At 44.0% G+C, this 26,974-nt stretch overlaps 1 protein-coding gene across 2 annotated transcripts in view; it reads left to right on the top strand.

The window, feature by feature from the left end:
- Positions 1 to 26,974, top strand: part of LOC109896752 (metabotropic glutamate receptor 8) — a 217,558-nt gene that overhangs the window by 150,992 nt on the left and 39,592 nt on the right. For both annotated transcript variants that reach the window (XM_031831890.1, XM_031831891.1), the window contains exons 4-7: positions 14,002 to 14,137; positions 14,356 to 14,510; positions 14,761 to 14,898; positions 23,545 to 23,745. In XM_031831890.1, the coding sequence (XP_031687750.1) occupies positions 14,002 to 14,137; positions 14,356 to 14,510; positions 14,761 to 14,898; positions 23,545 to 23,745 (630 nt within the window). The remainder of the gene's footprint in view (positions 1 to 14,001; positions 14,138 to 14,355; positions 14,511 to 14,760; positions 14,899 to 23,544; positions 23,746 to 26,974) is intronic.

The following is a 26,974-nucleotide window of genomic DNA, read 5'->3' as shown; positions in this document are numbered from 1 at the left end:
GTTCTCTCTCTTTCTCTCCATCCATCCATCTCTCTTTCTCCACCTCTTGCTTTGCCAAACAGAGATGCCTCTGCCTCTGTTCAAATATCATCTGGCAAACACGCTTCCCATAGTGTGTGTGTGCCAAGCAGCTTCACATGTGTTAGTTGACAAGTGCATAGAGGGTAATGTACACTGGAGAGCACCTGGCACAGAGAAAGGGACACACACAGAGACAGAGACAGAGCGAGAGTGAGACAGAGAGACAGAGGGGAGTGGATTAGAAAAGACTGGTAAGTGTTACTGAGCGAGAAAGAGTGACACACAGCAACTGATACCCACCAGGGAGCCTGACAGAGAGAGAGGGGGGGAAGAGAGAGAGAGAGAGATTACAGATACATATTAGAGATACATATTTCCCTCAGATTACACAGATCCACAAAGAATTCGAAAACAAATCCAATTTTGATAAACTCCCATATCTACTGGGGGAAATTCCAGTGTGCCATCACAGCATCAAGTTTTGTGACCTGTTGCCACAAGAAAAGGGCAACCAGTGAAGAACAAACACCATTGTAAATACAACCCATATTTATGCTTATTTATTTTCCCTTGTGTTCTTTAACATTTTGTACATTGTTACAACACTGTGTATGTACAGTGCCTTGCGAAAGTATTCGGCCCCCTTGAACTTTGCGACCTTTTGCCACATTTCAGGCTTCAAACATAAAGATATAAAACTGTATTTTTTTTTGTGAAGAATCAACAACAAGTGGGACACAATCATGAAGTGGAACGACATTTATTGGATATTTCAAATCAAAAACTGAAAAATTGGGCGTGCAAAATTATTCAGCCCCCTTAAGTTAATACTTTGTAGCGCCACCGTTTGCTGCGATTACAGCTGTAAGTCGCTTGGGGTATGTCTCTATCAGTTTTGCACATCGAGAGACTGAAATTTCATCTGAAGTTTCATCTGACCAGAGCACCTTCTTCCACATGTTTGGTGTGTCTCCCAGGTGGCTTGTGGCAAACTTTAAACAACACATTTTATGGATATCTTTAAGAAATGGCTTTCTTCTTGCCACTCTTCCATAAAGGCCAGATTTGTGCAATATACGACTGATTGTTGTCCTACGGACAGAGTCTCCCACCTCAGCTGTAGATCTCTGCAGTTCATCCAGAGTGATCATGGGCCTCTTGGCTGCATCTCTGATCAGTCTTCTCCTTGTATGAGCTGAAAGTTTAGAGGGGCGGCCAGGTCTTGGTAGATTTGCAGTGGTCTGATACTCCTTCCATTTCAATATTATCGCTTGCACAGTGCTCCTTGGGATGTTTAAAGCTTGGGAAATCTTTTTGTATCCAAATCCGGCTTTAAACTTCTTCACAACAGTATCTCAGACCTGCCTGGTGTGTTCCTTGTTCTTCATGATGCTCTCTGCGCTTTTAACGGACCTATCCGTTAAAGAGACTATCACAGTGCAGGTGCATTTCTATTTCTAGACTTGATTACACACAGGTGGATTGTATTTATCATCATTAGTCATTTAGGTCAACATTGGATCATTCAGAGATCCTCACTGAACTTCTGGAGAGAGTTTGCTGCACTGAAAGTAAAGGGGCTGAATAATTTTGCACGCCCAATTTTTCAGTTTTTGATTTGTTAAAAAAGTTTGAAATATCCAATAAATGTCGTTCCACTTCATGATTGTGTCCCACTTGTTGTTGATTCTACACAAAAAAATACAGTTTTATATCTTTATGTTTGAAGCCTGAAATGTGGCAAAAGGTCGCAAAGTTCAAGGGGGCCGAATACTTTCGCAAGGCACTGTATATATATTATATATATATATATATATATATAATATGACATTTGTAATGTCTTTATTGTTTTGAAATTTCTGTATGTGTAATGTTTACTGTTAATTTTTATTTTACTTTTGTATATTATCTACCTCACTTGCTTTGGTTTCCCATGCCAATAAAGCCCATTGGGGGCTTGCATGCATGCATCAATGTATCAATGTCCGGGCTGGTGTATACAGCATATCTTTGGGGAATAGGATGAGAGAAAAAGAGGGATGGAGGGAAGGTGTTGGAACAGCGGGATGCTGTCTTTCAGTGGACAGTGGAGGTCAAGGGCAGACGGGGAAAGAGAAAGAGCGAGACAATAAGTACAGCATTGACACACAGCCCAGCACAGAGCCTTGCCTTCCTCTATCCATTCCTTAGAATCCTGACAAGTACATTGTGCATTAATGCTTCCACACTCGGCATGTATCGGCAGTATAGATTAGAAGAGCTCTAACTATTTGGATGACGCGTTTGTCATTATTTCAGTGAATAAACTGTCAATCTCTTCTCAGCCTTTTCTGCCCCCTCTTCTTTCACTCTCTCCCCTCTCTATCTCATAACCTTGGCAGTTTAAATAAGACAATGGTAATATTTCCAGGCAAAGGTGTTTCAACAAATATGCTCTATCCAGCGTCAGATAAGGTCATTTGAGGCTAGGATTCAAAATGGCATAATGAATTAATCAATTGACCTCCTCTCCCTCCATAATGGAGAAAGAGCTCATGCACAACCGAAATATCAATATTTGAATAGTCCATACAATGTTAACACCCCATCAATCTCGCAAGTGCCACATTAGCATAACACACAATGGCAGCGTGTAGCAGGTGAACGTAGCGTAGCGCTCTTAGCGACGCCCATAATGGATTCACTGGGCTGGTTCCTTACGATGCTATTCAGCAGCATGTTTGCAGTAATCACAGTGATGTTATCAGGGACAATAGGCAGTGCGTCCATCTCCATTCAAATGGCATACATCCACCTCTCGCTCTTCTCTGCTCTGCTTTGGGAGAAAGACATGCAGAGATTTTAATAGAGACTAATTGTGTATTATATTTATATTTCCATATTGCCAGGCTTGTATTTTCCAGTCAGTCACTGTGTGGTGGTGATAATGTGTTGTTACAGGGATGTTATGTTTATATATATATCCCAGTATGTGTGTGGAGATTGATGGTCGATAATGGTCTCTCTCAGATTGTGGTGGGCTCCACTCAATTGTTCCTCACCTCCTCCTGTCTCACCGGAAAGGCTGGAGACGAGGGCTGTGGTTTGTCTCGGGGTGGTGGGGTGAGGGGAGGTGAAGGAGGTGTGGAAGAGAGAGGGGAGAGAAAGATGGGAAAGAGAGACGAGATTGAAAGAGAGAGAGAGAGAGAGAGAGAGAGAGAGAGAGAGAGAGAGGGAGAAGGAGAGAGTATGGCACTCTCTCATCCCAAGATCCCATTTCCTCTGCGGATCTGAGTGTGATGGGTGTTCTGTCTGATAGGAGTGTCTGTGTGTGTGTGTCTGTCTGCGTGTGTGCGTGTGATAGTAGGGCTGTGTATCTGATATTAAAGCCATAGCTTATGCTACAGGTTAGCATCATCAGCTCTAGCCAGCTGTAAAGCCAACTGTAGGAAGTAGAGCAGAGCTGTAATATGTCTACTGACCTTACAGATGCAGAGCGGACATACAGTAATCTCTTTCACCCAGACTGACCTGGGTTCTCCTCTCCTTCCCTCTCCTTTCCTCTATGTATGTGTGTAAGAGTGTACAAAATATTAAGAACACCTTCCTAATATTGAGCAGCTGTCCCTTTTGCACTCAGAACAGCCTCAATTCGTCAGGGCATGGACTCTACAAGGTGTCGAGTGCATTCCACAGGGATGCTGGACCATGTCGACTCCAATGCTTCCCACAGTTGTGTCAAGTTGGCTGGATGTCCTTTGTGTGGTGGACCATTCTTGATACATATGGGAAACTGTTGAGTGTGAAAAACCCAGCAGCGTTGCAGTGTTTGACACACTCAAACTGGTGTGCCTGGCACCTACTACCATACCCCGTTCAGGGGAACTTCAAACATTTGTCTTGCCCATTCACCCTCTGATTGACACACATACAAAATCCATGAAACATCCTTTTTTAACCTGTCTCCTCCCCTTCATCTACCCTGATTGAAGTGGATCATAGCTTTCACCTGGGCAGACTATGTCACAGAAAGAGCAGATGTTCCTGAAGCTGGGTTATGCTTTGTGGGCTTGTCTGAAGTGCAGGTTAGTCTTTTTGTCATTCATCTTTTTGGAAGCAGCTCTGCAGAGTGGTCACTAGCTAGCACAGCCACAAAGTCATCAAATCTGGTTTGAAACCTAACCCTAACCTTAACCACACTGCTAAACCTAATGCCTAACCCAAACCTTAAATTAAGACCCCAAAGCACATTTTTGATTTCTTAAATTTTTACAATATGGCCAATTTCGACTTTGCAGATGGCCCATCTCGCGGAAATTGCTCAGTTCTGCCTCCAAGACAAGACTCATGACAATAAGCAGGCAGAGGGGATGGGAATGTGTGTGACCTCCTTGGCTGCTGTAGCTAGAAATCCCTCCAATTCACTAGGGGATGAATCTACCTACAAGGCACAGATGGGGAGAAAAATTGAGAGGGATGAGGAGGAAAGGAAAACTGTCTAAACCCAGGCTTGTAGATGACCTTCAGCACCACGGCACCTCAGTCATTCAGGTGTGACTGGACTCCAAAATTACTGCATATCCCCCCACTCAGCACCTGACACCCCTCTCCTAGATCCTCTCTATTTCCCCCTCACTACTTCTTCTCCTTGGCCAGAGGATCAGAGGGAGATTGATCTGACTCATCAAAACTATTGATAACATGATCTGAGCATTGAAAGCCCGTTGGCATTAGGGCTTCCTATATATGCAGTAACATTGCTCTCTCTCTCGGTCTCTGGGTGGTGTCAAGTATCCTGCTCTGTGCCAGGAGTTTAATCTCCTCTGTTCTCTCAGTACCTCTCCATTCTCCCCCTCTCCAGCTTTTCGCCCTCTCCCCCTCTTCTTCCCCCCACTCCCTCTCCACCTCTCTGCTCTGCTCTTCTCGTCCTCTACCCCTTCTCCCCCACCCTCTTTCCTCTACGTCTTCTCTCCTCTCCTCTCCTCACAGCACACAGATCTCTCCCCCGTGCCTTTCCTCTACCTCTCTCCGTCTCTCAGCGCACAGAAAGAGGCTGACATCAGCCAGTGTGCTCTGATGATGACAAGACTCCACAGTCCTCCCCAGACACACAGACCTACTGTCAGAGAGGGAGGGAGAGAGAGGAACAGGGAGAGGGAGCGAGAGAGGGAGCGAGAGAGAGTTAGATGGAGGGAGAGAGATGGAGAGACGGAGAGAGATATGAAGATTTTCTGTTTGATGCAGACACGCACAGACACAAAAACAAAGACACACACACTCACCACTCTCGCTGTACACACACACACGCACAAGTACAACACAGAGACACATGCCAAACGCACACACAAACACACACACCAATTGCACCAGCTACTTCAAAGGCCCATGCTCCTCACCCCGGGCCTTGTAGCTAAGTGTGGTTCGGAAGTAAACTTTTATCCTTTTATAAACCAATGTGAGTGTTTAGAGCCGCGCTAATGATGTTTGTGTGTGTGTGTGAGAGAGAGGATGCTCAACTGCCTTGTTTGTGTGTGTATGTGTGTTGATGTTTGTGTGTGTGTCTGTGTTTGTCTCTGTGTGTTTTTATCCATGTGTGTGTTTGTGTGGATGTGTTTGCATGTTTGTGTATGTGTTGATCAGTGGAGGCTCCTCAGAGGAGGGAGGGGAGGACCATCCTCATCAGTGAATTAGATTTTTTTTAAAAATATATATATACTAAATATATTCACGTCACCAAATAATTGATTAACACACTGTTTTGCAATGGTCTACATTTTGCAATGGTCTACATCTCTGTGGGGTAGCACCATGGTGTAGCCGGAGGACAGCTAGCATCCGTCCTCCTCTTGGTGCCTTGACTTCAATACAACACCTATGAGGATCTTGGTTCTCACCCCCTTCCATAGACTTACACAGTAATTATGACAACTTCCAGAGGACGTCCTCCAACCTATCAGAGCTCTTGCAGCATGTTGTCCACCAATCAAAATATCAGAAAATGAATCTAGTACTGAAAGCATAAGCTACAGCTAGCTAGCACTGCAGTGCATAAAATGTGGTGAGTAGTTGACTCAGAGAAAAAGTAAATTAATTTCTTCAAAAATGAAGGAGAAGCAAGAGAGAGATTTTGTCATTTTTTAAAACTTTCAGTTTCACTTAGTTAGCTAGCAAATGCAGCTGACTAGTTGTTACTCATGTACACGGCTCAGAGGGATGCTATGCTAGCGAGCTGGTTATGAGTATCCAACACAACACTGGAATTCTTCCACATCAAGGTAAGCTGTTGGTTTTATTCATTTATTGTGAGAGGAGGAGAGTGTATAGAAGCCAGAATGAATACAACGTGGCTGTTATGATCAGGGGTGTATTCATTCCGCCAATTCTGTTAACAAACGTTTCTTAAACGGAAGTAAACGAAACAGGGATAAATACCTGAATTTATCCAATAGAAACTCTTGTTTGCAACTGTTGTGCTAATGATTATCCTCTAGATAAGCTAGATGCAGGCAAGAGTGTACAAGGCGGTATTGAATGTGTCATCTCCAATTTTTCTCTCGACCTGTGTGCGCCTACGTTGTGAACTTCCATTCATAGGTTGCAGCAACCTCATGATGGGTATAGAGACAATTTGAGTATCATGCAGTAGCCTAAACCCATCAATGTTACATTGAACTGGGTGGATGGAATATGAATGACAGTCATCCAACATGCTGTAATTGTGTAATTGTGAGTTGAGTTCCACATACTTTATTTAACAGTGAAACTACAAAATAAACAATAAACATAACCCGAGTGTGAACGCCGTAGTGCAACAAAACACTAACACAAACAATATCCCACAAAAGCAGGTGGTAAAAAGGGCTACCTAAATATGATCCCCAATTAGAGGTAACGATTACCAGCTGCCTCTAATTGGGAACCATACAAACCACCAATATAGAAATACAAACGCTAGAAACCCCTCTAGTCACGCTCTGACCTATACACCATAGAGAACCCAGAGGGCTCTCTACGGTTAGGGCGTGACAGTAATAGAAATAAGGCCATGCTCATGAACAAACAAATCGTCCTCTGACCGTCACTGGTGTTGATGTTTGTGTGTGGGAGAGAGAGGAAATGCAGCTGCTACCGGGCAGAGAAAAACGACAAGCTCTCACAGCCTCACTGCAGAATTAGATGCTATAAAGGTATGCATTAAGGTGTCTGTAATAGAGTACATGGTAAGAATGTAGATATAAAAAAAAACTTTCTGGGATCGGCCAATAGCCAGGGAAAATGCAGAGCGCCAAATTCAAATAAAATACTATAAAATCAAACTTTCATTAAATCACACATGTAAGATACCAAATTAAAGCTACACTCGTTGTGAATCCAGCCAACATGTCAGATTTCAAAAACGCTTTTCGGCGAAAGCATAAGATACTATTATCTGATGATAGCACAACAGTAAACGAGGAGAGAGTAGCATATTTCAACTGCAGGCGCGACACAAAACGCAGGAATAAAATATAAATCATGCCTTACCTTTGACGAGCTTCTTTTATTGGCACTCCAATATGTCCCATAAACATCACAAATGGTCCTTTTGTTCGATTAATTCCATTCATATATATCCAAAATATCAATTTATTTGGCACGTTTGATCCAGAAAAACACTGGTTCCAACTTGACCAACGTCACTACAAAATATCTCAAAGGTTACCTGTAAACTTTGCCAAAACATTTCAAACTACTTTTGTAATACAACTTTAGGTATTTTTAAACGTAAATAATCAATCAAATTGAAGACGGGATGATCTGTGTTCAATACAGGAAGACAACAAAATAAAGCATGCTTTCTGTCTTGCGCCTCTATCAGACAGTACACATGACGTGACACTTGTTCAAGATGGCCGTACTTCTTCATTACACAAAGGAATAACCTCAACCAAAACAAATCTGAATGGTTTGTCCTCAGGGTTTTGCCTGCTACATAAGTTTTGTTATACTCACAGACATGATTCAAACAGTTTTAGAAACGTCAGAGTGTTTTCTATCCAAATCTACTAATGATATGCATATCTTATATTCTGGGGATGAGTAGCAGGAAGTTGAATTTGGGCACGCTATTTATCCAAAAGTGAAAATGCTGCCCCCTATCCCGAAGAAGTTATTAATAAGTGGATTTCTATTTTTTACAATGGTGGGGGAGTGCCAAGATGGAGAAACGGCGGCTTCAACACATGCTATCTGTCATCTAGTGTATATATAAATAATTGGTTAAAACATCAAGATTAGGCCCTCATTCCGAATCGTTAAGGTAAGGGTTAAGGTTTGCGATAAGGCAGTGGTTCCCAAACATTTTAGATTTCTGTACCCCTTCAAACATTCAACCTCCAGCTGCATACCCCCTCTAGCACCAGGGTCAGCACACTCTCAAATGTTGTTTTTTGCCATTATTGTAAGCCTGCCACACACACACTATACAATACATTTATTAAACATAAGAATACGTGTGAGTATTTGTCACAAACCGGCTCGTGGGAAGTGACAAAGAGCTCTTATAGGACCAGGGTACAAATAATAATATAATAATAATTGATCATTTTGCTATTTATTTAACCGTCTTACATATAAAACCTTATTTGTTCATCGAAAATTGTGAATAACGAGAAGGGTGTGCCTGAAAGGATACACATAACTCTGCAATGTTGGGTTGTATTGGAGAGAGTCTCAGTCTTAAATTATTTTCCACACACAGTCTGTGCCTGTATTTCGTTTTCATGCTAGTGAGGGCCGAGAATCCACTCTCACATAGGTACTTGGTTGCAAAGGGCATCAGTGTCTTATCAGCACGATTTGCCAAGGCAGGATACTCTGATCCAGAAATCTGGCAGTGGCTTTGAATTATATTCAATTTTCACAGAACTGCTTGTTGCAATTTCGATGAGGCTCTCTTGTTCAGATATCGGTAAGTGGACTGGAGGCAGGGCATGAAAGGGATAATGAATCCAGTTGTTTGTGTCATCCGTTTCTGGAAAGTACCTGTGTAATTGTGCACCCAACTCACTCAGGTGCTTCGCTATGTCACATTTGACATTGTCCGTAAGCTTGAGTTAATTTGCACACAAAAATCATACAATGATGTAAAGACCTGTGTGTTGTCCTTGTTAATGCAGACAGAGAAGAGCTCCAACTTGTTTATCATAGCTTCAATTTTGTCCCGCACATTGAATATACAGTGGGGAGAACAAGTATTTGATACACTGCCGATTTTGCAGGTTTTCCAGGATCTCTGGAAAACCTGGGAGATGTATATATCAACCTTAGGCCTGGATACATGATTAGCCTAGTTATAGCGAGTTGTTTGGTGGGGTTGGTTCTACATGGATGTCTGTCTGTCTGTGCATTAAATGGTTTGACACCTCATCAAGTACATGATGCTGGCTGTCTGTCTGTCTGCTGCAGACGTTTCATGTTAATGAACATCTGATGTATGTGTGTGGTATGATCTTTGTTTGATGTGTGCGTGATGGATGTGTGTGTGACGTTGGATGCTCTTAGATGCTGTTAGATGTCTGGCAAAATAACATGTTTTATTATACTTGCCTATATGTCAGCTGAAGATGAGTGGGCTGCATAGACAGCTTTCCTAATTGAGTGTGTGTGGGTGGACTTATGTAGGTGGTGCTTCTCTGAATGTATCATTTGTAAATCTGTGACTGCAGCATGTGTGTTTGTATGAGTGTGTGTCCATCTGTGCCGGTATATGTGGTAGGTAGCTTCAGCCAATCAGAGAAGGTCTGAGAGAGCTTGCAGTGGCACAGACCCATCATGCTGTGTGTGTGTGTGTGTGTGTGTGTGTGTGTGTGTGTGTGTGTGTGTGTGTGTGTGTGTGTGTGTGTGTGTGTGTGTGTGTGTGTCAGTGTGATTGTGGAGGTGTCCCACAATCAGGCTGAGAGAGAAATGAGAAGTGCTCGGGTTTTGGAGAGCAATGTCTCGTAATGAAAGATTTATCAGCAGCACAGCTCCTGCCTCTCTCCTCTCCTCTACACACACGCACAGGCACACGCTCACACCACACATTCACCGCTACAGCTACAAAATGCCTGGTCACCTCGGCAGCTAGCGCTTTGAAGCTAACATTATTCGGCATTCTGCTTAGTGGGAGGGGAACCCCCGTCAGGTGATAGGAACCTTTTGCCTTTTGGTAGGCCGTCATTGTAAATAAGAATGTATTCTTAACTGGCTTGCCTAGTTAAATAAAAATGTATAAATAAAAAGAGGAGCTGTTTGAAGTCCGGCCTCCCAGCAGGTAGGATCACTCCTAGTGATGTCACAGCAGGAAGAACACAGACACACACACACACACACACACACACACACACACACACACACACACACACACACACACACACACACACACACACAGGCTAGCATGCATGTTGTGCACGCATATAGAGGTGAATCCTTCAGAAGGGTATAAAATAATTATATTCTCTCTGTCTGAACAAAATGTTTAATACTTTAACAAAATTACATTGATAGGTGAGATAACAGAGAATAGAACCAGAAGCAGAGTGAGAGGCACACGCACACACACACACACGCGTGCACACACACACACACACACATGCACGCACGCACACACGCACGCGCGCGCACACACACACACACACAGACATAAACACACACGCATACACATACACACACACACGGGTCAACTACTGCTGCAGGAGTGGGTTTTAAGACTGAGAAATTATGGAGGAGAGAGAGCAGGGGGAGATAAAAGACAAACAGGAATGTAGAGCATTCTTAATTCTCATCAGCATTCTTAATTCAATATGTTAGCGGGGTAATGGAACGGGAAAAAAACGAATTGGGAGAGCGAGTTCATTATCCTGGGAAGAAATAATGTGATCCAGCATTGGGAAACAGGTTGGATGTAATTATCATTGAATAGAAGCACGTTACACACCCTGATAAAGACCTTAGCCATACAGTTGAAGTCGGAACACTTATGTTGGAGCATTAAAACTCGTTTTTCAACCACTCCACAAATTTCTTGTTAACAAACTATAGTTTTGGCAAGTCGTTTAGGACATCGACTTAGTCCATGACACAAGTCATTTTTCCAACAATTGTTGATAGACAGATTATTTCACTTATACCACAATTCCAGTGGGTCAGAAGTTTACATACACTAAGTTGAGTGTGCCTTTAAACAGCTTGGAAAATTCAAGAAATTATGTCATTAGAAGCTTCTGATAGGCTAATTGACATAATTTGAGTCAATCGGAGGTGTACCTGTGGATGTATTTCAAGGCCTACCTTCAAACTCAGTGCCTCTTTGCTTGACATCATGGGAAAATCAAAAGAAATCAGACAAGACCTCAGAAAACAAATTGTAGACCTCCACAAGTCTGGTTCATCCTTGGGAGCAATTTCCAAATGCCTGAAGGTACCACGTTCATCTGTACAAACAATAGTACGCAAGCATAATTGGACCACTCAGCCGTCATACCGCTCAGGAAGGAGATGCGTTCTGTCTCCTAGAGATGAATGTACTTTGGTGCGAAAAGTGCAAATCAATCCCAGAACAAAAGGAACAGGTGGAGGAAACAGGTACAAAAATATCTATATCCACAGTAAAACGAGTCCTATATCGACATAACCTGAAAGGCCTCTCAGCAAGGTAAAAGCCACTGCTCCAAAACCACCATAAAAATACCAGACTACGGTTTGCAACTGCACATGGGGACAAAGATCGTACTTTTTGGAGAAATATCCTCTTGTCTGATGAAACAAAAATATAACTGTTTGGCCATAATGACCATCGTTATATTTGGAGGAAAAAGGGGGATGATTGCAAGACGAAGAACACCATCCCAACCGTGAAGCATGGGGGTGGCAGCATTATGTTGTGGGGGTGCTTTGCTGCAGGAGGGACTGGTGCACCTCACAAAATAGATGGCATCTCTACTATTATTCTGACATTTCACATTCTTAAAATAAAGTGGTGATCCTAACTGACCTAAGACAGAGAATTTTTACTTGGATTAAATGTCAGGAATTGTGAAAAACTGAGTTGAAATGTATTTGGCTAAGGTGTATGTAAACCTCAGACTTCAACTGTATATCTTCCTGATCGTGGGAGGTGAGATGGACTTTTCATAAAGCACTGATAATCATATGATTAAAGATGATATGCAGAGAAGGAGACGGCTGTTGGAGTAAGCAAGCCTGCAGAGTATGTTTCAATTCATTCAATAATTAACTCCCACAACATCATCCACTGGGGTGATATGATGCTAGATATGTGTGTTTACTGCCTCAACTTCTGCCCAGAGTCTACTCAGTCTCTGTATGTACACAAACTCCCACTGTGAAACATATTCCTGTATTGCTTTTCTCAGTAGCTTGTTAGTGGTTTTCACTTGGAGCTGTGCTTCTATAGGGCAGGTGCCCTGACCGCTAGGCTGCTGTAGTGGCGCTGGTGTCACCACCAGGGTGCACTACAATACTCTGAGTCATCTCTCTCTCTCTCTCTCTCTCTCTCTCTCTCTCTCTCTCTCTCTCTCTCTCTCTCTCTCTCTCTCTCTCTCTCTCTCTCTCTCTCTCTCTCTCTCTCTCTCTCTCTCTCTCTCTCTCTCTCTCTCTCTCTCTCTCTCTCTCTCTCTCTCTCTCTCTCTCTCTCTCTCTCTCTCTCTCTCTCTCTCTCTCTCTCTCTCTCTCTCTCTCTCTCTCTCTCTCTCTCTCTCTCTCTCTCTCTCTCTCTCTCTCTCTCTCTCTCTCTCTCTCTCTCTCTCTCTCTCTCTCTCTCTCTCTCTCTCTCTCTCTCTCTCTCTCTCTCTCTCTCTCGTTCATAGAAAACTCACACTGGTCCCCTACATGTCGACGATAACAAGTACCATCCATTAGAAAAAGAAGCATTTGAAAGTTAACTCTGGCTGCATAATCATTTGTTTTTCTTTGATAGACAGTTTTTTGGCACATGAAAGAGCAATTTTTCAGTTCTTGGAAATCTGGACCAGTTTTTGAGAGCGTGAATGAGAGAAATGAATGGTAATTGAATTGGCAAAGAGGCTGAGTTTATTCAGAGTGTAATGACTATGGTTAGTTCTCATGAGAGAGGAGTTGAGAGATGGGTTTGAAGGAAGAGACAAAACAGGCAAGTGACTTACAGGACAAAAATGGAATAATATTGTCTTTCAAAATACAATTTGTTGGAATTCGTCTGTTCATAATTGTTGGTTGAAGGGTCAAATAATTTGACCTGGAAGATACAACTTTAATAGCGCCGCGATGAGGCAGATGCTTTGTCTGTTTTTGGGAACCCTTGTCCTCTATGGGACAGTTATTAATGACCTATCAATCCCCAGTACAACACATTGCGTAGCCCTATTGTGAGACCGACTGCAGTGAGGAGCAACAGAACAGAAGCAGGCCTGTTGGAGGGTGTCTCACACCAACCATTATTCTAGAGAGGGCATTCATTTGGTGCTAATTAGTATTTTTCTACGGGATTGTGTGTGAGTGTGAGTGGAGAGAACGCTGCTTTGATTAAGTACAGTAATACAGAGCTCTGCAGACACTACAGATGTTCATTTAATGGCCTGGAACTTAATGAGACTGGCTGAGGAGACTCCAACACACACACACACACACACACACACACTCCCCCATATCACGTTTCAAGGCTTATTATACGACACTACACTGTGAGTTATTAACAGCAACATTAAATATGAAATATGGCTGTGTGTGTGTCCGCTCCAATATGTCCTGTCACGCTGTGTTTGTGTAAATCCTGGTTCTGTGTGCTGGCGGGAAGGCAACAGGCTGCCACTTCACGATCAGGGACGTGACCAACAACACTATTAGCTCTCTTTGTCTTTCTCTGTCACAGCAGTGGGAGCCACAATGCTGTTTACGATGTTCTCATATTGATGAGGATGATTCAGATACTAATATATTCTCTTTCCTTCTCTCTTTTTCTCTCCCTCCCCTCTCTCCCTCTAGGTGGGGTGTGTATAGCCCAGTCTCTGAAGATCCCGCGTGAACCCAAGCCAGGGGAGTTTGATAAGATCATCATGCGTCTGCTGGAGACGTCCAACGCCAGGGCTGTCATTATGTTTGCCAACGAGGATGACATACGGTATGTCGTATAGCCCCCCCAAAAAAACAAACACACGACTACACCTCTATAGCCTATCCCTACACCACTACACACACACCCTTGTACCTTTCTACCCCTGTATACCAAGTGTCTGTTGTAAACTCCAGTCATCACTCCTCTCTCCCTCTATCTCCCCTTCCCCTTTCTCTTCCCTCCTCTCCCTACCCCCTTTCTCCCTCCTTCTATCTCTCTCTCAGGCGTATCCTGAACGCGGCCAAGCACAACAACCAGACTGGTCATTTCCTGTGGGTGGGGTCAGACAGCTGGGGCTCCAAGATCTCTCCTGTGATTGGCCAGGAGCGGGTGGCTGAGGGAGCCGTTACCATCCTGCCCAAACGAGCCTCCGTGGACGGTACAGACAGAATCCATTTTAGATGATAGTGTTTTGAGGGTAAAGAGTTAAAAACACAGTATACCCTCAACAAGGTTGACATCACATCATACCAGATGTTTACAGGTCTGTATTTACGTGTTATGTCACTCACTGACCCCTCCTCTACCCCCCCTCCCCCTTTCCTCTCCTCTCCCCTCCCCCCTCTTCTCCTGCCTCTCCTCCGTCCTCTCTCCCTTCCTCTCTTCCTTCCTCATCCTCTCCCCCACAGCGTTTGACCGTTACTTCCGGAGCCGCTCTCTGTCCAACAACAGGAGGAACGTGTGGTTCGCTGAGTTCTGGGAGGAAAACTTTGGCTGCAAGCTGGGGATGCATGGCAAGCGCCCCGGAAGCCCCAAGAAATGCACAGGCAAGATACTATGGCACTGGAGCACAGGAGAATGGGTATTGGCTCAGTACAGTGGTGAAGGGTGGGTAGTGTAGGCCAGGAATAGTAGTAAAGCAGAGGAGTATGGGTAATGTAGGCTGGCAGAAGAGTTAATGCCCTATAATCATCCCTAGACAGGCTACTTAATATTAACTCTGTTCACACGTCATTGAGCATGGATAGCTTTACTCTCTGAGGAGAATGGTTTGTTCTATATGAACACCCGCTGTGTGCTCAGAGCTCTGTGCAAATGACATGAAATGATATGCAGAGTACAGTAGAGCCCCCTGGCTCATCCTGCATGGATGAGTCTGGAGACAAGTGTGTGTGACAGTGTGTGTACACAGTCTGTGCAGTTTGGGCTTGTAGAACAGTGTTTGTTGGTGTGTATAACTGTGTGTGAAATAGTGTGTGACAGTGTGTGTTCACAGTCTGTGCAGTGTGGGCTTGTAGAATGGTGTGTGTGTGCGTGTATCAGTGACAATATGTGTATCGGTGTGTGTCGACACAACTGATATTTTGGTTCCAGATGAGATTTTGAGGTTTTTCAGTGTCTGACTCCATCACAGCTGGCTAGCCCAGTGTCCTGAAGGTCCGCTTATACATGTGGTGAAGAACAGTGGCAATCGATGCTGTTTAAGATTCTTTTTTTTTAAATTCATGAGCAATGCCTTATTTCTATTAAAGCGTATTGGATGACTGTCATTCATTTTCCGTTCACCCAGCTCAATGTACATCGGTAGGTTTAGGCTACTACGTGATACTCAGATTTGCCCTCTACCCATCATGAGGTTGCTACAACCTAGCCTATGAATAAAAGTTCACAATGAAGGATCACACAGGTCGAGAGAAAAATTTGAGGTGACAGACAGTGACACAGTCAAAACCGTCTTGAACATTCTTGCCTGCATCGAGCTGATCTAGGGTGTATTCAGTAGTCCAACACGTTGTTAACAGGAGTTTCTATTGAACAAAATCCGTTATGTTTGTCCCCGTTTTTGTTCCGTTTGCTTCCGGGAAAAGTTTTTCAACGGAATTGGCTGAATGAATACACACCTGATCACTCATAAACACAGTTCACTTTCATAGTAGCCATGTTGTATTCCTTCTCGCATCTATGCGCTCTCTTCCTCTCACATTTTCAGCTGTATGTGACCGGGCGAAATAACCTTTCCAAGCCAAATCATAACCGCTACACACAGCCTATATCGTTGTCCCCATATTAGCTAAAGAAATGTCATAGTCAACATAGCTAATAGAACTAACGCGTTAGTAAACAAACCCACTACAATCATGCAGTGATGTTACAGTGTACAGTCAGTATGCAGTTTAGCAGCTACACTGGCGGGCCCCGGTGGCAATACATTTGTAAAACCAAAAGCTTACCATGACTTGGAAGAGTCCCCACCCCACACACACACACATTCTTCCACACTGCTACTCTCTTTTATTATCTATGCATAGTCACTTTACCTCTACCTACATGTACAGTACCAGTCAAAAGTTTGGACACACCTACCGTACTCATAAAAGGGTTTTTCTTTATTTGTACTATTTTCTACATTGTGGAATAACAGTGAAGACTTCAGAAATATTAAATGACACATATGGAATAATGTAGTAACCAAAGAATTGTTAAACAAATCAAAATACATGTTATATTTGCGATTCTTCAAAGTAGCCTCCCTTTGCCTTGATGACAGCTTTGCACTTTTGGGGAATAGGTTGTGTTAGTGTTTGCAGCATGTATCAGTGTATTGTAGCCTGTGTGTGTGTGTGTGAGTGTGTATGTGTGTGTGTGTGTGGGGGGGTGTTAAATAGTAAGCTGTGTGAGCAGTTTTATCTGCACCTGTCGCAGACTGCAGGACTATCATACTCAAACGGCTGAGTCAGCAGCACCTCTGGACATCAGTGTGTGTTTAGTGCAACACTTTTAATCCAGGTGGTTCTCTTTGAGTTTGTGTATAAAGCTGGGACTTGCCCTTCCTCTCTCTCTCACTCTCGCTCTAGTGTTTCTCTCCTCTCTCTCTCTCTCACGCTCTCGCTCTCACTCTCGCTCTAGTGTCTCTCTCCTCTCTCTCTCTCTCTCACGCTCTTGCTCTCACTCTCGCTCTAGTGTCTCTCTCCTCTCTCTCTGTCCTCTCATTGTGAAGCCACTGTAGTAGGCACTCAGCCAAAGGTAGATAGGGGCCAGTGCTCTGGTGACTCTCTCTGGTGTGTCTGTGTATGGAGAGCCCTGCAGTGGCATGGAGTGTCAGAGTCGATTCATTTCTATTGCGAGAGTTCACGACCTTTGCATCATCAACACGGAAACCAATCAGCTGCCTCGGCTCGATCCTGCTGTTTGGGGTCATTGTCGTGACAGCTAGCAGTGTGTGTGTGTGTGTGTGTGTGTGTGTGTGTGTCTGCGTGCGTGCGTGTGGACCCTCTCCACACCTCTCTTGTCCTTCTGCTGGGAATACATGAATACAGTGGGCTAATGAGTATCACACTCAGACACAACCCTATAGACCTCAATCAACAGTTGTATTTACAAAGCACACACACACACACACACACACACACACACACACACACACACACACACACACACACACACACACACCATGTTGAGAATCTCTGCCTGAAATGTACTGGATGTTCGTCAGTCATGGCTGAGAACGGAGGGAACACAATGTCTCTTTTATCTTTTAGAGTCGTTGATTCTATATCAAAACACTGCTCACAGAAGCACTGAGGTGTAACATATTTTCTTTACTCCTGTGTGTGTGTGTGTGTGTGTGTGTGTGTGTGTGTGTGTGTGTGTGTGTGTGTGTGTGTGTGTGTGTGTGTGTGTGTGTGTGTGTGTGTGTGTGTGTGTGTGTGTGTGTGTGTGTGATAGTCTGAAGGAGGGAGCCGTCAGCAGTCTGAGAGCTAAAGCTGCCTGATTCCCTCAATTTATCACCCGGTTGTTCCTGCGCGGGGTGATTTCCTCACAGGGGCCTAAACGAATCCGCTCACCGGTGAACGGGATTGGCTCTGACAGAGGCAATGAAGCAGGGGTCCACACGCTGGAATTAGGGCGCATGACAGCCAGGCAGGGAGGGAGAACACAGGCAGGCAGACAGGCAGGGAGGGAGAACACAGGCAGGCAGACAGGCAGCACATAAGCGAGCACGCTTGCATGAACAAACAACTTGGAATCAGGGCGCAGGAAAGGTTGGCAGACAGATAGAAAGGGAACACGTTTGCCGGTTCACCTCTGTGAGGCTGAAGGATGAAGCACCCTTACCTCGCAGTGGGTGTTTATGTGGAATGCAGTGCTGCCACAGTTCTCCATTAAGACCCTGTGTATGTTAAAAAAATCATCCTTGAAGCAGCAAGTTATGAGCAGAAGAGTGTCTGTGTTCTTTCGCAGTCACAGCCACCCTGCCATATGCTAGAGCTCTCTAATTAAGACCCAGGCTCCGTTTCGGGCCTACTCCTTCTCCTCGTTTAGTCCAATGATCACGTGTGACGGCCTATACTGTGTGTCAACTCACCCTCAATGGATGACATGGGGCTCTGGTTTAAACTCTTTCTTACTATAGTTGTGCTTGTGTTGGCTTAGTGTGTCTGTGTACACATTACTCTCGTCGTAGATGGGTAGCAGAGCTGACTGCAGCAGGCAGGGCCGTCACAGTGTGTTCAGCAGGACATCCATCCATCAGTGTTACCTCTGAATAATCCTTCGATACTAGGAGACCACTGCTGCCACCAACACCACTCTCCTATCAGCCTGGCTGCTCTAGTGCCGCTGACGAGAGAGAGAGAGAGACACTCTGTCGGTTCTCTCCAGGTAAGCATCTGTGCTAGCACCATGTGACCTGTCTGATCTTCATTAAACTAAACACAGCTTAATTAGTCACAACAGGGACAACTGGCAGCCCTCAGAGGACCTGGCTTGACTGCACACCAGTGTGTCTGTGCCTGGCTGCCCCACTGAGCTTGTACCTGTTAGATTGATGTCAGAGTCTCAGGTGCCCTCAGACACACACACACACATAAACGCACACAAACACAGCCTGCTTGTGCTGGGCCAGTGACATGAGTTCGGGAGAACAACCATTGCTCCGGTAATAAGTTTTCACGGTCCAGCTTCCTTTTAACAATAGCACCACTTCCTCCTCCTCCATTCTCTCCTTTCCTCCACTCTCTTTCTCAGTCTCTCGTCTTAACGTTTCTGCTCCTCTCTGTCACTCTCTCGCCACCTTCTGCAAAGCCTCAGTTCGGACGTGAGGTGAAGGAGATGTCTGAGTCATTAATTATCTTATCTCTCTCTCCCAACACTACCCCAAACCTTAGATCCAGTCACAGGGACATTTACACCCTCTGATGATTACATAACACCCGGGTTTATACTGTCTTTACTGGTGTGAAATGTGATGAAGAATACTCATACCATGGTTTAATGCTTGGCTCAAGATCACTGTTGTCAGTATCTATATATTTAGGCCTATTGATTGGTCATGCCTGTCTTGGCAGATAGGCACTTTACTTTTTAAGGGAACGCGAAAATATGTTGGAGAAGAGTTGTGGATGTAAGTCGGAACTGGTTCATTTTTGTGAAATTGAGACAGCCAACGTACGCAGGTATGTGGGTGTACCTGTTCTCTATATGTGTGTGGGTGTGTGTGTCAGATGAGATACGAGCAGGTGTTGGTTTAGGGCTGGAGATGTGTCAGTCAGTCCGCACATGCATACATGTAAGCATTTATGAGTGTACAGTGTACATTATGTTTGTGCATACATTTGTGTGTGTGTGCCTATGTGTGTGTTTGTGTCTTTACAGTGTGTGTGTGTGTGTGAATGGGGAGCAGTACCCTGGGCATGTTCTCTCAATCTTGTCATCTGGATCCTGACGTGTTCAGGATGTGTGTGATAAATGAATGCTGTGTTAATCTCATGCCTTTATGATAATATATTCATCACCATCTGAATGTGTGTGGCGTTTCATTTGTAATTATTATAAAATACTTTCTCTTTCTAATTATAATATATAATTTACATATTTATAAAATGGGGAAAGTGCCCTGTGTTGAACAAATGGAAAGGCTTTGTGTGGTGAAGAGAGAGACAGAGAAAGAAAGAGCGAGAGAGAGAGAGTTGTCAGAGAGAGAGGGGGGGGGGGATTGAATTTGCAATCCTAATTGACGTTTAATTGAGAAGCTTGTTTAAATCATTAGGTCCTCTGTCAGCCGTGTTGCCATCAATCACTGCTTAAGGTGCCATATTGTTCCCTACAGATAAATCATAGCACTTAGCCTATTACCATGCTAGCATCGGCCTGTCAAACCACTCAGACTGTTGGATCTCTACCGCTCTATTAAAAAACATGTAGTGTTTTTGATGTGTGTGTGGGTGATGTATGTCCTGATATGTGGGTGTGGGGGTGATTTATGTCCTGATATGTGTGTGTGGGGGTTGTTTTATGTCCTGATGTGTCTGTGTGTGTGTGTGTGTGATTTATGTTCTGATATGTGTGTGTGTGTATGGGTGATTTATGTCCTGATATGTGTGTGATTTATGTCCTGATATGTGTGTGTGGGAGTTGTTTATGTCCTGATATATGTGTGTGTGGGGGGGTTGTTTATGTTCTGATGTGTGTGTGTGTGTGTGTGTGTGTGTGGGGGGGGGGGGGGGGGGGGATTTATGTCCTGATGTGTGTGTGTGTGTGTGATTTATATCCTGATATGTGTGTGGGTGATTTATGTCCTGATATGTGTGTGTGGGAGTTGTTTATGTCCTGATATGTGCGTGTGTGTGGGGGTTGTTTATGTCCTGATACGTGTGTGTGTGGGGGGGGATTTATGTCCTGATATGTGTGCGTGTGTGTGTGATTTATATCCTGATATGTGTGTGTGGGTGATTTATGTCCTGATATATATGTGTGTGTGTGGGGGGGGGGTGATTTATGTCCTGATATATATGTGTGTGTGTGGGGGGGTTGTTTATGTCCTGATATGTGTGTGTTTGTGTGTGTGGGTGATTTATGTCCTGATATTTATATGTGTGTGTGTGAGGGGGGGGGGGGGGGATTTATGTCCTAATATGTGTGTGTGTGGGTGAGTTATGTCCTGATATGTGTGTGTGTTTGGGTGATTTATGTCCTGATATATATATGTGTGTGTGTGGGGGGGGGGGGGGGGGGTGATTTATGTCCTGTACTGTTTGCTTTGTGGTACGGATGGTTGCTTTTGTAGTGAATAGTGCTGATGGCAGCATTGTACTGAATACAGGTTGACCTGTTTCACTTATAAACACATCACCTTTGATTGGTTGCTGATGACAGACCAGGTAGATTGTTTGGATGTGTCTTTTCTAAATGAACCCTCATCTCAGAGCACTGCAGGTATGAGACCTTTCTGGTTGGTGGGATAGCAGCGGCTTTGCAGAGTTATAGGGATACTTCAGGATTTTGGTAATGAGAGTCAGATAAACCAGTCAGATAAACTTGTGGTTACAATTTTTGTCTCTGCATGTAGTTTGAAGGAAGTCGCTAACTAGTGTTAGCGCAATGACTGGAAGTGTATGGTAACTGCTAGCATGCTGTTTATGTGCGTGTGGGTGCGTGACTGTGCACGTTTCTGTGTGTGTGTGTGTGTGCAAGTTTGTAAGAGAACAAACATCTGCCTCTACAGCCAGGCTTATTATTACACAGTCACAATGAGCTATGCAAATTCTCCCTGCCTTCCGCCTGTGTTCTTCCAGATGATTAAAGCACAGCAGAACGGGCAAACTTCCTTTAGCAGGGCTGGGGCTGCCATCGTCTGAGCTGACAGTGATTGTGATGGGGAAGGGAACGGCTGCAGTGTGTGTGTGAGAGAGAGCGAGTGTGTGTGCATATGTATGTACCCTGTATTTACTGTACATGTGTAGATGCGTGCATACGTGTGTGTGACAGGGCTGGGACAGACGAGGACAGACAGACAGTACACATGACGACTGCTGCACCTCACCCTGCCAGCCAGTCAGCTAGGGAGGGCATTAATGATGTAATGATGCAATTGAAGGAAATGTAAAAGCATTGTTTCATGTACCGGCAGTAGCTCCACCAACCGTAGAGGGAATGCAGAAGGTATCTAGTCCTCCATGCTTGAAATGGTACCCTATTCCCTATATGGTGCCCTACTTTTTGACCAGAGCCCTATGGGTACACAATATAGGGAATAGGATGCACTGAGTTGAGATGGATGCCATTTTCTTTATTAGGAGCTCAAAAGGGTGATTATATGGTTGGCTGGACTGTAAGCCTGCTGTGTGTGTGTGTGACTGTATGTGTGTGTGATTGTGGGGTTTATGCTGTGTGCCTGGGGCTTCGTAGTGATACAGTAGCTATCTCTCCAGCTTGTCAAGTCAAAGCCAGGATAGGATTCAGATTGAGTCTGATGGCTCAGCGCATGTCCCCAGTGTTTCTTTACTGGCCTGGGTTATGTCAGAGGACTGCTTCTTTATGTTATAAGCTCAAGGCACTGGGAGCTCTCTCCGATTAGGATAAACTCACAGAGCCTATTTGGGATAAACTGAGTCAGTTCCTCTGTAGTCAGTGCCTACACCTGGTGGGATTACTCAGTGATGGACTGGATTGTTCCGGATCTTGGGTGAAGCAGTACTTCTGATTTTGAGTGGCATTTAACTGTTGAGGTTGATTTCTATGGTGGCGTATGCGGGCCCACAAAGTCCTTCTTAGTTGGTCTCTTGGGAAGTCAGCATCCATACCTTTTACTGGACCGTATCTTTCATATGGAATAACCAGGTGTGTGTGTGTGTGTGTGTGTGTGTGTGTCCTGCTCCTGCTAATGCATCACCTTCACGTGCGACTTGCCTGCTGTGTGGAAGCCGCTATAAAACTCAATTGGATTTCCTTCTCCTGAGCCTATTAATTCTACACAGACACGCGTATTGATTGAAGACTCTTCTTAATTCACCTAGCCCGGGCATGTTTTTTTTATTTACAATCTTTTTGCTTTTTCTCCCCCCAGAAGGCTTGTACTGAGGAAAAAGCTGAGTTATAAGCTGAAAGAATTCAATAAAAAATTAGTTGCTTCTGAAAATCCACCCTTTTCCATTTTCTGTTGCCGTTCCGGTTTAATAACTTTGATGAAAACGGTAGAAAGGCATCATAATCAATTAGTGATTTTCATGTTTATGGATGAAGGAGTTTGTGCTTTCGCCTCTTTATGAGCTAATGATGCTAATGATGCTATCCGTTACCTAAGCACACATTCGACTGCGTTAGAAGTAAAGTAGGTGTGTGTGTGTGTGTCCTGCTCCTGCTAATGCATCACCTTCACGTGCGACTTGCCTGCTGTGTGGAAGCCGCTATAAAACTCAATTGGATTTCCTTCTCCTGAGCCTATTAATTCTACACAGACACGCGTATTGATTGAAGACTCAGTGTCACTGTGTGTATGCTCAACTGAATAAAACAACATCACCGGTACAGAAAGATGTTTGTGTTTGTTTAAGAACAGTGGGACCACGGTCAGTGTTTTCTCTCTCACGGAAATAATGTAATGTTGTACATTTTGCATCTTTGACAAATAGACACTTGGATGTCTTCCTCCACAGTGTAGCTAACTGTCCATCGGTTTCCCTCCTCTCGCCCAGGTCTGGAGAAGGTTGGTCGGGACTCGAGCTACGAGCAGGAGGGGAAGGTACAGTTTGTGATGGATGCCGTGTATGCTATGGCCCATGCCCTGCACCGGATGCACCGGGAACTCTGCTATGGATACCCAGGCCTGTGCCCAAAGATGGCCAACATCGACGGCAAGGAACTACTCAGCCATATCAGAGCTGTCAACTTTAATGGCAAGTAGAGCACGGACGCATGGACACACACACACACACACACACACACACGTACCGTACACTCACACAAACTGCTCAGCCACTTCCTCAACATCAACTTCAACTCCGAGTCCCACACCACTCCCTCATCACACCCACCGTATCCATGTTTCCTTTCGCTTTCTCCCCACTCCTTATCAGCGGACATCTTGAACACATCTTTGATTACAGGGGTTACTTTAGTTCATGAAGTAGTTCGTGAAATGATTGACTTTTTGCCCCATTTTGATTCCCCCTAGTGTCCCCTATGAGCCATGATCCATCCTCTCTGAGAGCAAGTCCTCCCACAGAGTGTGTAGGGTTACATATGCTATTCCTCCTCAGTGATAGTTCCCTTTACTGGCTCTCACTGAAATAGTTAATACTACTCCTACTACTACTGCTCTCTTCATATTTATTATCTTGACTTATCCTGCTTCCTTTACCTGCTAATGGCATACTACATGAATCTGTTCTGTACCTTATTATGTGCACATCGTTTTCTATATAGTGTGTTCGGAAAGTATTCAGACCCCATTTTGTTACGTTACAGCCTTATTCTGAAATGGATTAAATAGTTTTTCCCCCCTCATCAATCTACACACAATACCCCATAATGACAAAGCAAAAACAGGTTTTCTAGACATTTTGCAAATGTATTACAAATAAAAAGCTGAAATATCACATTTACATTAGTATTCGGACCCTTTACCACCCACTTTTGTTGAAGCACCTTTGGCAGCGTTTACAGCCTCAAGTCTTCTTGGGTATGATGCTACAAGCTTGGCACCCCTATATTTGGGGAGTTTCTCCCATTCTTCTCTGCAGATCATCTCAAGCTCTGTCAGGTTGAATGGGGAGCGTCGCTGCACAGCTATTTTCAGGTCTCTCAGGAAATGTTCGATTGGATTCATGCTCTGGCTGGGCCACTCAAGGATATTAAGAGACTTGTCCCGAAGCCACTCCTGCATTGTCTTGGTTGTGTGCTTAGGGTCGTAGTCCTGTTGGAAGGTGAACCTTTGCCCCAGTCTGAGGTCCTGAGCGCTGTGGTACAGGTTTTCATCAAGGATTTCTCTGTACTTTGCTCTGTTAATCTTTCCCTCAACCCTTATGAGTTTCTCAGTCCCTGCCGCTGAAAATCATCCCCACAGCATGATGCTGCCACCACCATGCTTCACCGTAGGGATGGTGCCTGGTTTCCTCCAGACGTGACGCTTGGCATTCAGGCCCAATAGTTCAATCTTAGTTTCATCAGACCAGAGAATCTTGTTTTTCATGGTCTGAGAGTGTTTTAGGTGCCTTTTGGCAAATTCCACGTGGGCTGTCGTGCCTTTTACTGAGGAGTGGCTTCCATCACGCCACACTACCATAAAGGTCTGATAGGTAAGGTATTTCAGTTTGACATTTTTTCAATACATTCTACTGCTATTGTGTGTAGATTGATGTTTAATTTAAAAAAAAAATATTAAGGCTGTACTTAATATAACAAAATGTGGAAAAAGTTAAGGGGTCTGAATACTTTCCGAATGCACCGTATGTTATGTAGTTCAGCTTTTTAACTAGTGGTGCCATTGGGTATTCATCCACTTCTCCTAACATAGTTTACAGCGCTTTGTGCTTGCTGCAGATGGTAAACAAGTTGGAGCTTGACTTGAGACTCAAGTAATGCTTTAAACTTGTCTTTTTGAGCAGTGTGCTGATTTGACTGTTTTAGCCTTCGCGGCCACCGAAGAGCATAAGTAGGCGAAAACAATTGATACATCTCCAACTAAATAACATTAGACAGTTCAGTTGAATATGCATTTTCTGCCTCTTTCAGTTACAGTATGGCAGTGTTTATCTCACCGCCTGTTCATTTGTTATGATTCCATTCAACTATCGTGAGATGCAAAATTGCGTTGATCAATCTAAGATGAATAATCAGCCCACGAGGCAGTTTTAAGACTGTAAGAGCATTAGGTCAAAAATGTATTCATACAGTGGCATTGTCGTCCAATCACAAACACCGAACAAACCTTTACACTCCCGTGGCTTAAGCCAAATCCAAATGGCAAAGATTGAATACGAATAGAACATTTTAAATACTGTAGCATCCATAGCTATACCGAACAAAAATATAAACGCAACATGTAAAGTCTTGATCGCATGCTTCATTCAAATAAAAGACCCCTGAAATGTTCCATAAACATAAAACATGTATTTCTCTCAAATTCTGTGCACAAATGTGTTTACATCCCTGTTAGTGAGCGTTTATCCTTTGCCAAGGTAATCAATCCACCTGACAGTTGTGGCATGTCAAGAAGCTGATTAAACAGCATGATTATTACGCTGGGGACAATAAAATGCCACTCTAAAATGTGCAGTTTTGTCACACAACACAGTGCCACAGATATCTCAAGTTTTGAGGAAGCGTGCAATTGGCATGCTGACTACAGGAATGTCCAACAGAGCTGTTGCCAGTGAACTGAATGTTAATTTCTCTACCATAAGCCGCCTCCAATGTCGTTTTAGAGAATTTGGAAGTACGTCCAATCAGACTCACAACCGCAGACCACGTGTAACCACGCCACATCTGGCTTCTTCACCTGCGGTATCATCTGAGGCCAGCTACCCGGACAGCTGATGAAACTGAGTATTTCTGTCTGTAATAAAGTTATTTTGTGGGGAAAAACAAATTCTGATTGGCTGGGCCAGCTCCCTAATGAGTTTATTTAAATTGACTGATTTCTTCATACAGTATGAACTGTAACTCAGTAAAATCATTGACATTGTTGCATGTTGGGCTTACATATTTTTCGCTGAGGCTTTGGATCTCTTGGCAGTGATAGCTAAGATATTGGACTGATAAACACAAGGTTGCTGGTTCAAGTCCTACTATGGCCATTCTAGCCCCGATGAAAACTAAAGCCACTGGTAACATAGTACTTCACCACCATTCTAGACAGTAACCTCCCTTAATAGAGCTACATGTCACTGCCCACTTGACTGAGATGAATGTAGAAGGGTATGGAGCAGAGAGCAAGGCCTGACAAACTGCACTTTACCAGACTACTTACTAGAGATCAGTAAATCTTCTCTCTATTGACTGCTGCTAGTTTTTCAATGCCGAGAGGCACAAGATGAATTGCTGTAGGGCTGTTGACGTTGTTTACATCTAGTATCTCGTCTTCAACAGGCCCGGGGCTACTCGACGGGATGCTTTCAAGCTAAC

Source organism: Oncorhynchus kisutch, linkage group LG9 (genome assembly GCF_002021735.2).
Source record: "Oncorhynchus kisutch isolate 150728-3 linkage group LG9, Okis_V2, whole genome shotgun sequence".
Classification (NCBI taxonomy): Eukaryota; Metazoa; Chordata; class Actinopteri; order Salmoniformes; family Salmonidae; genus Oncorhynchus; species Oncorhynchus kisutch.
The sequence above is the reverse complement of the archived record's forward strand: the minus strand, read 5'-3'. Positions and strand labels throughout refer to the sequence as shown.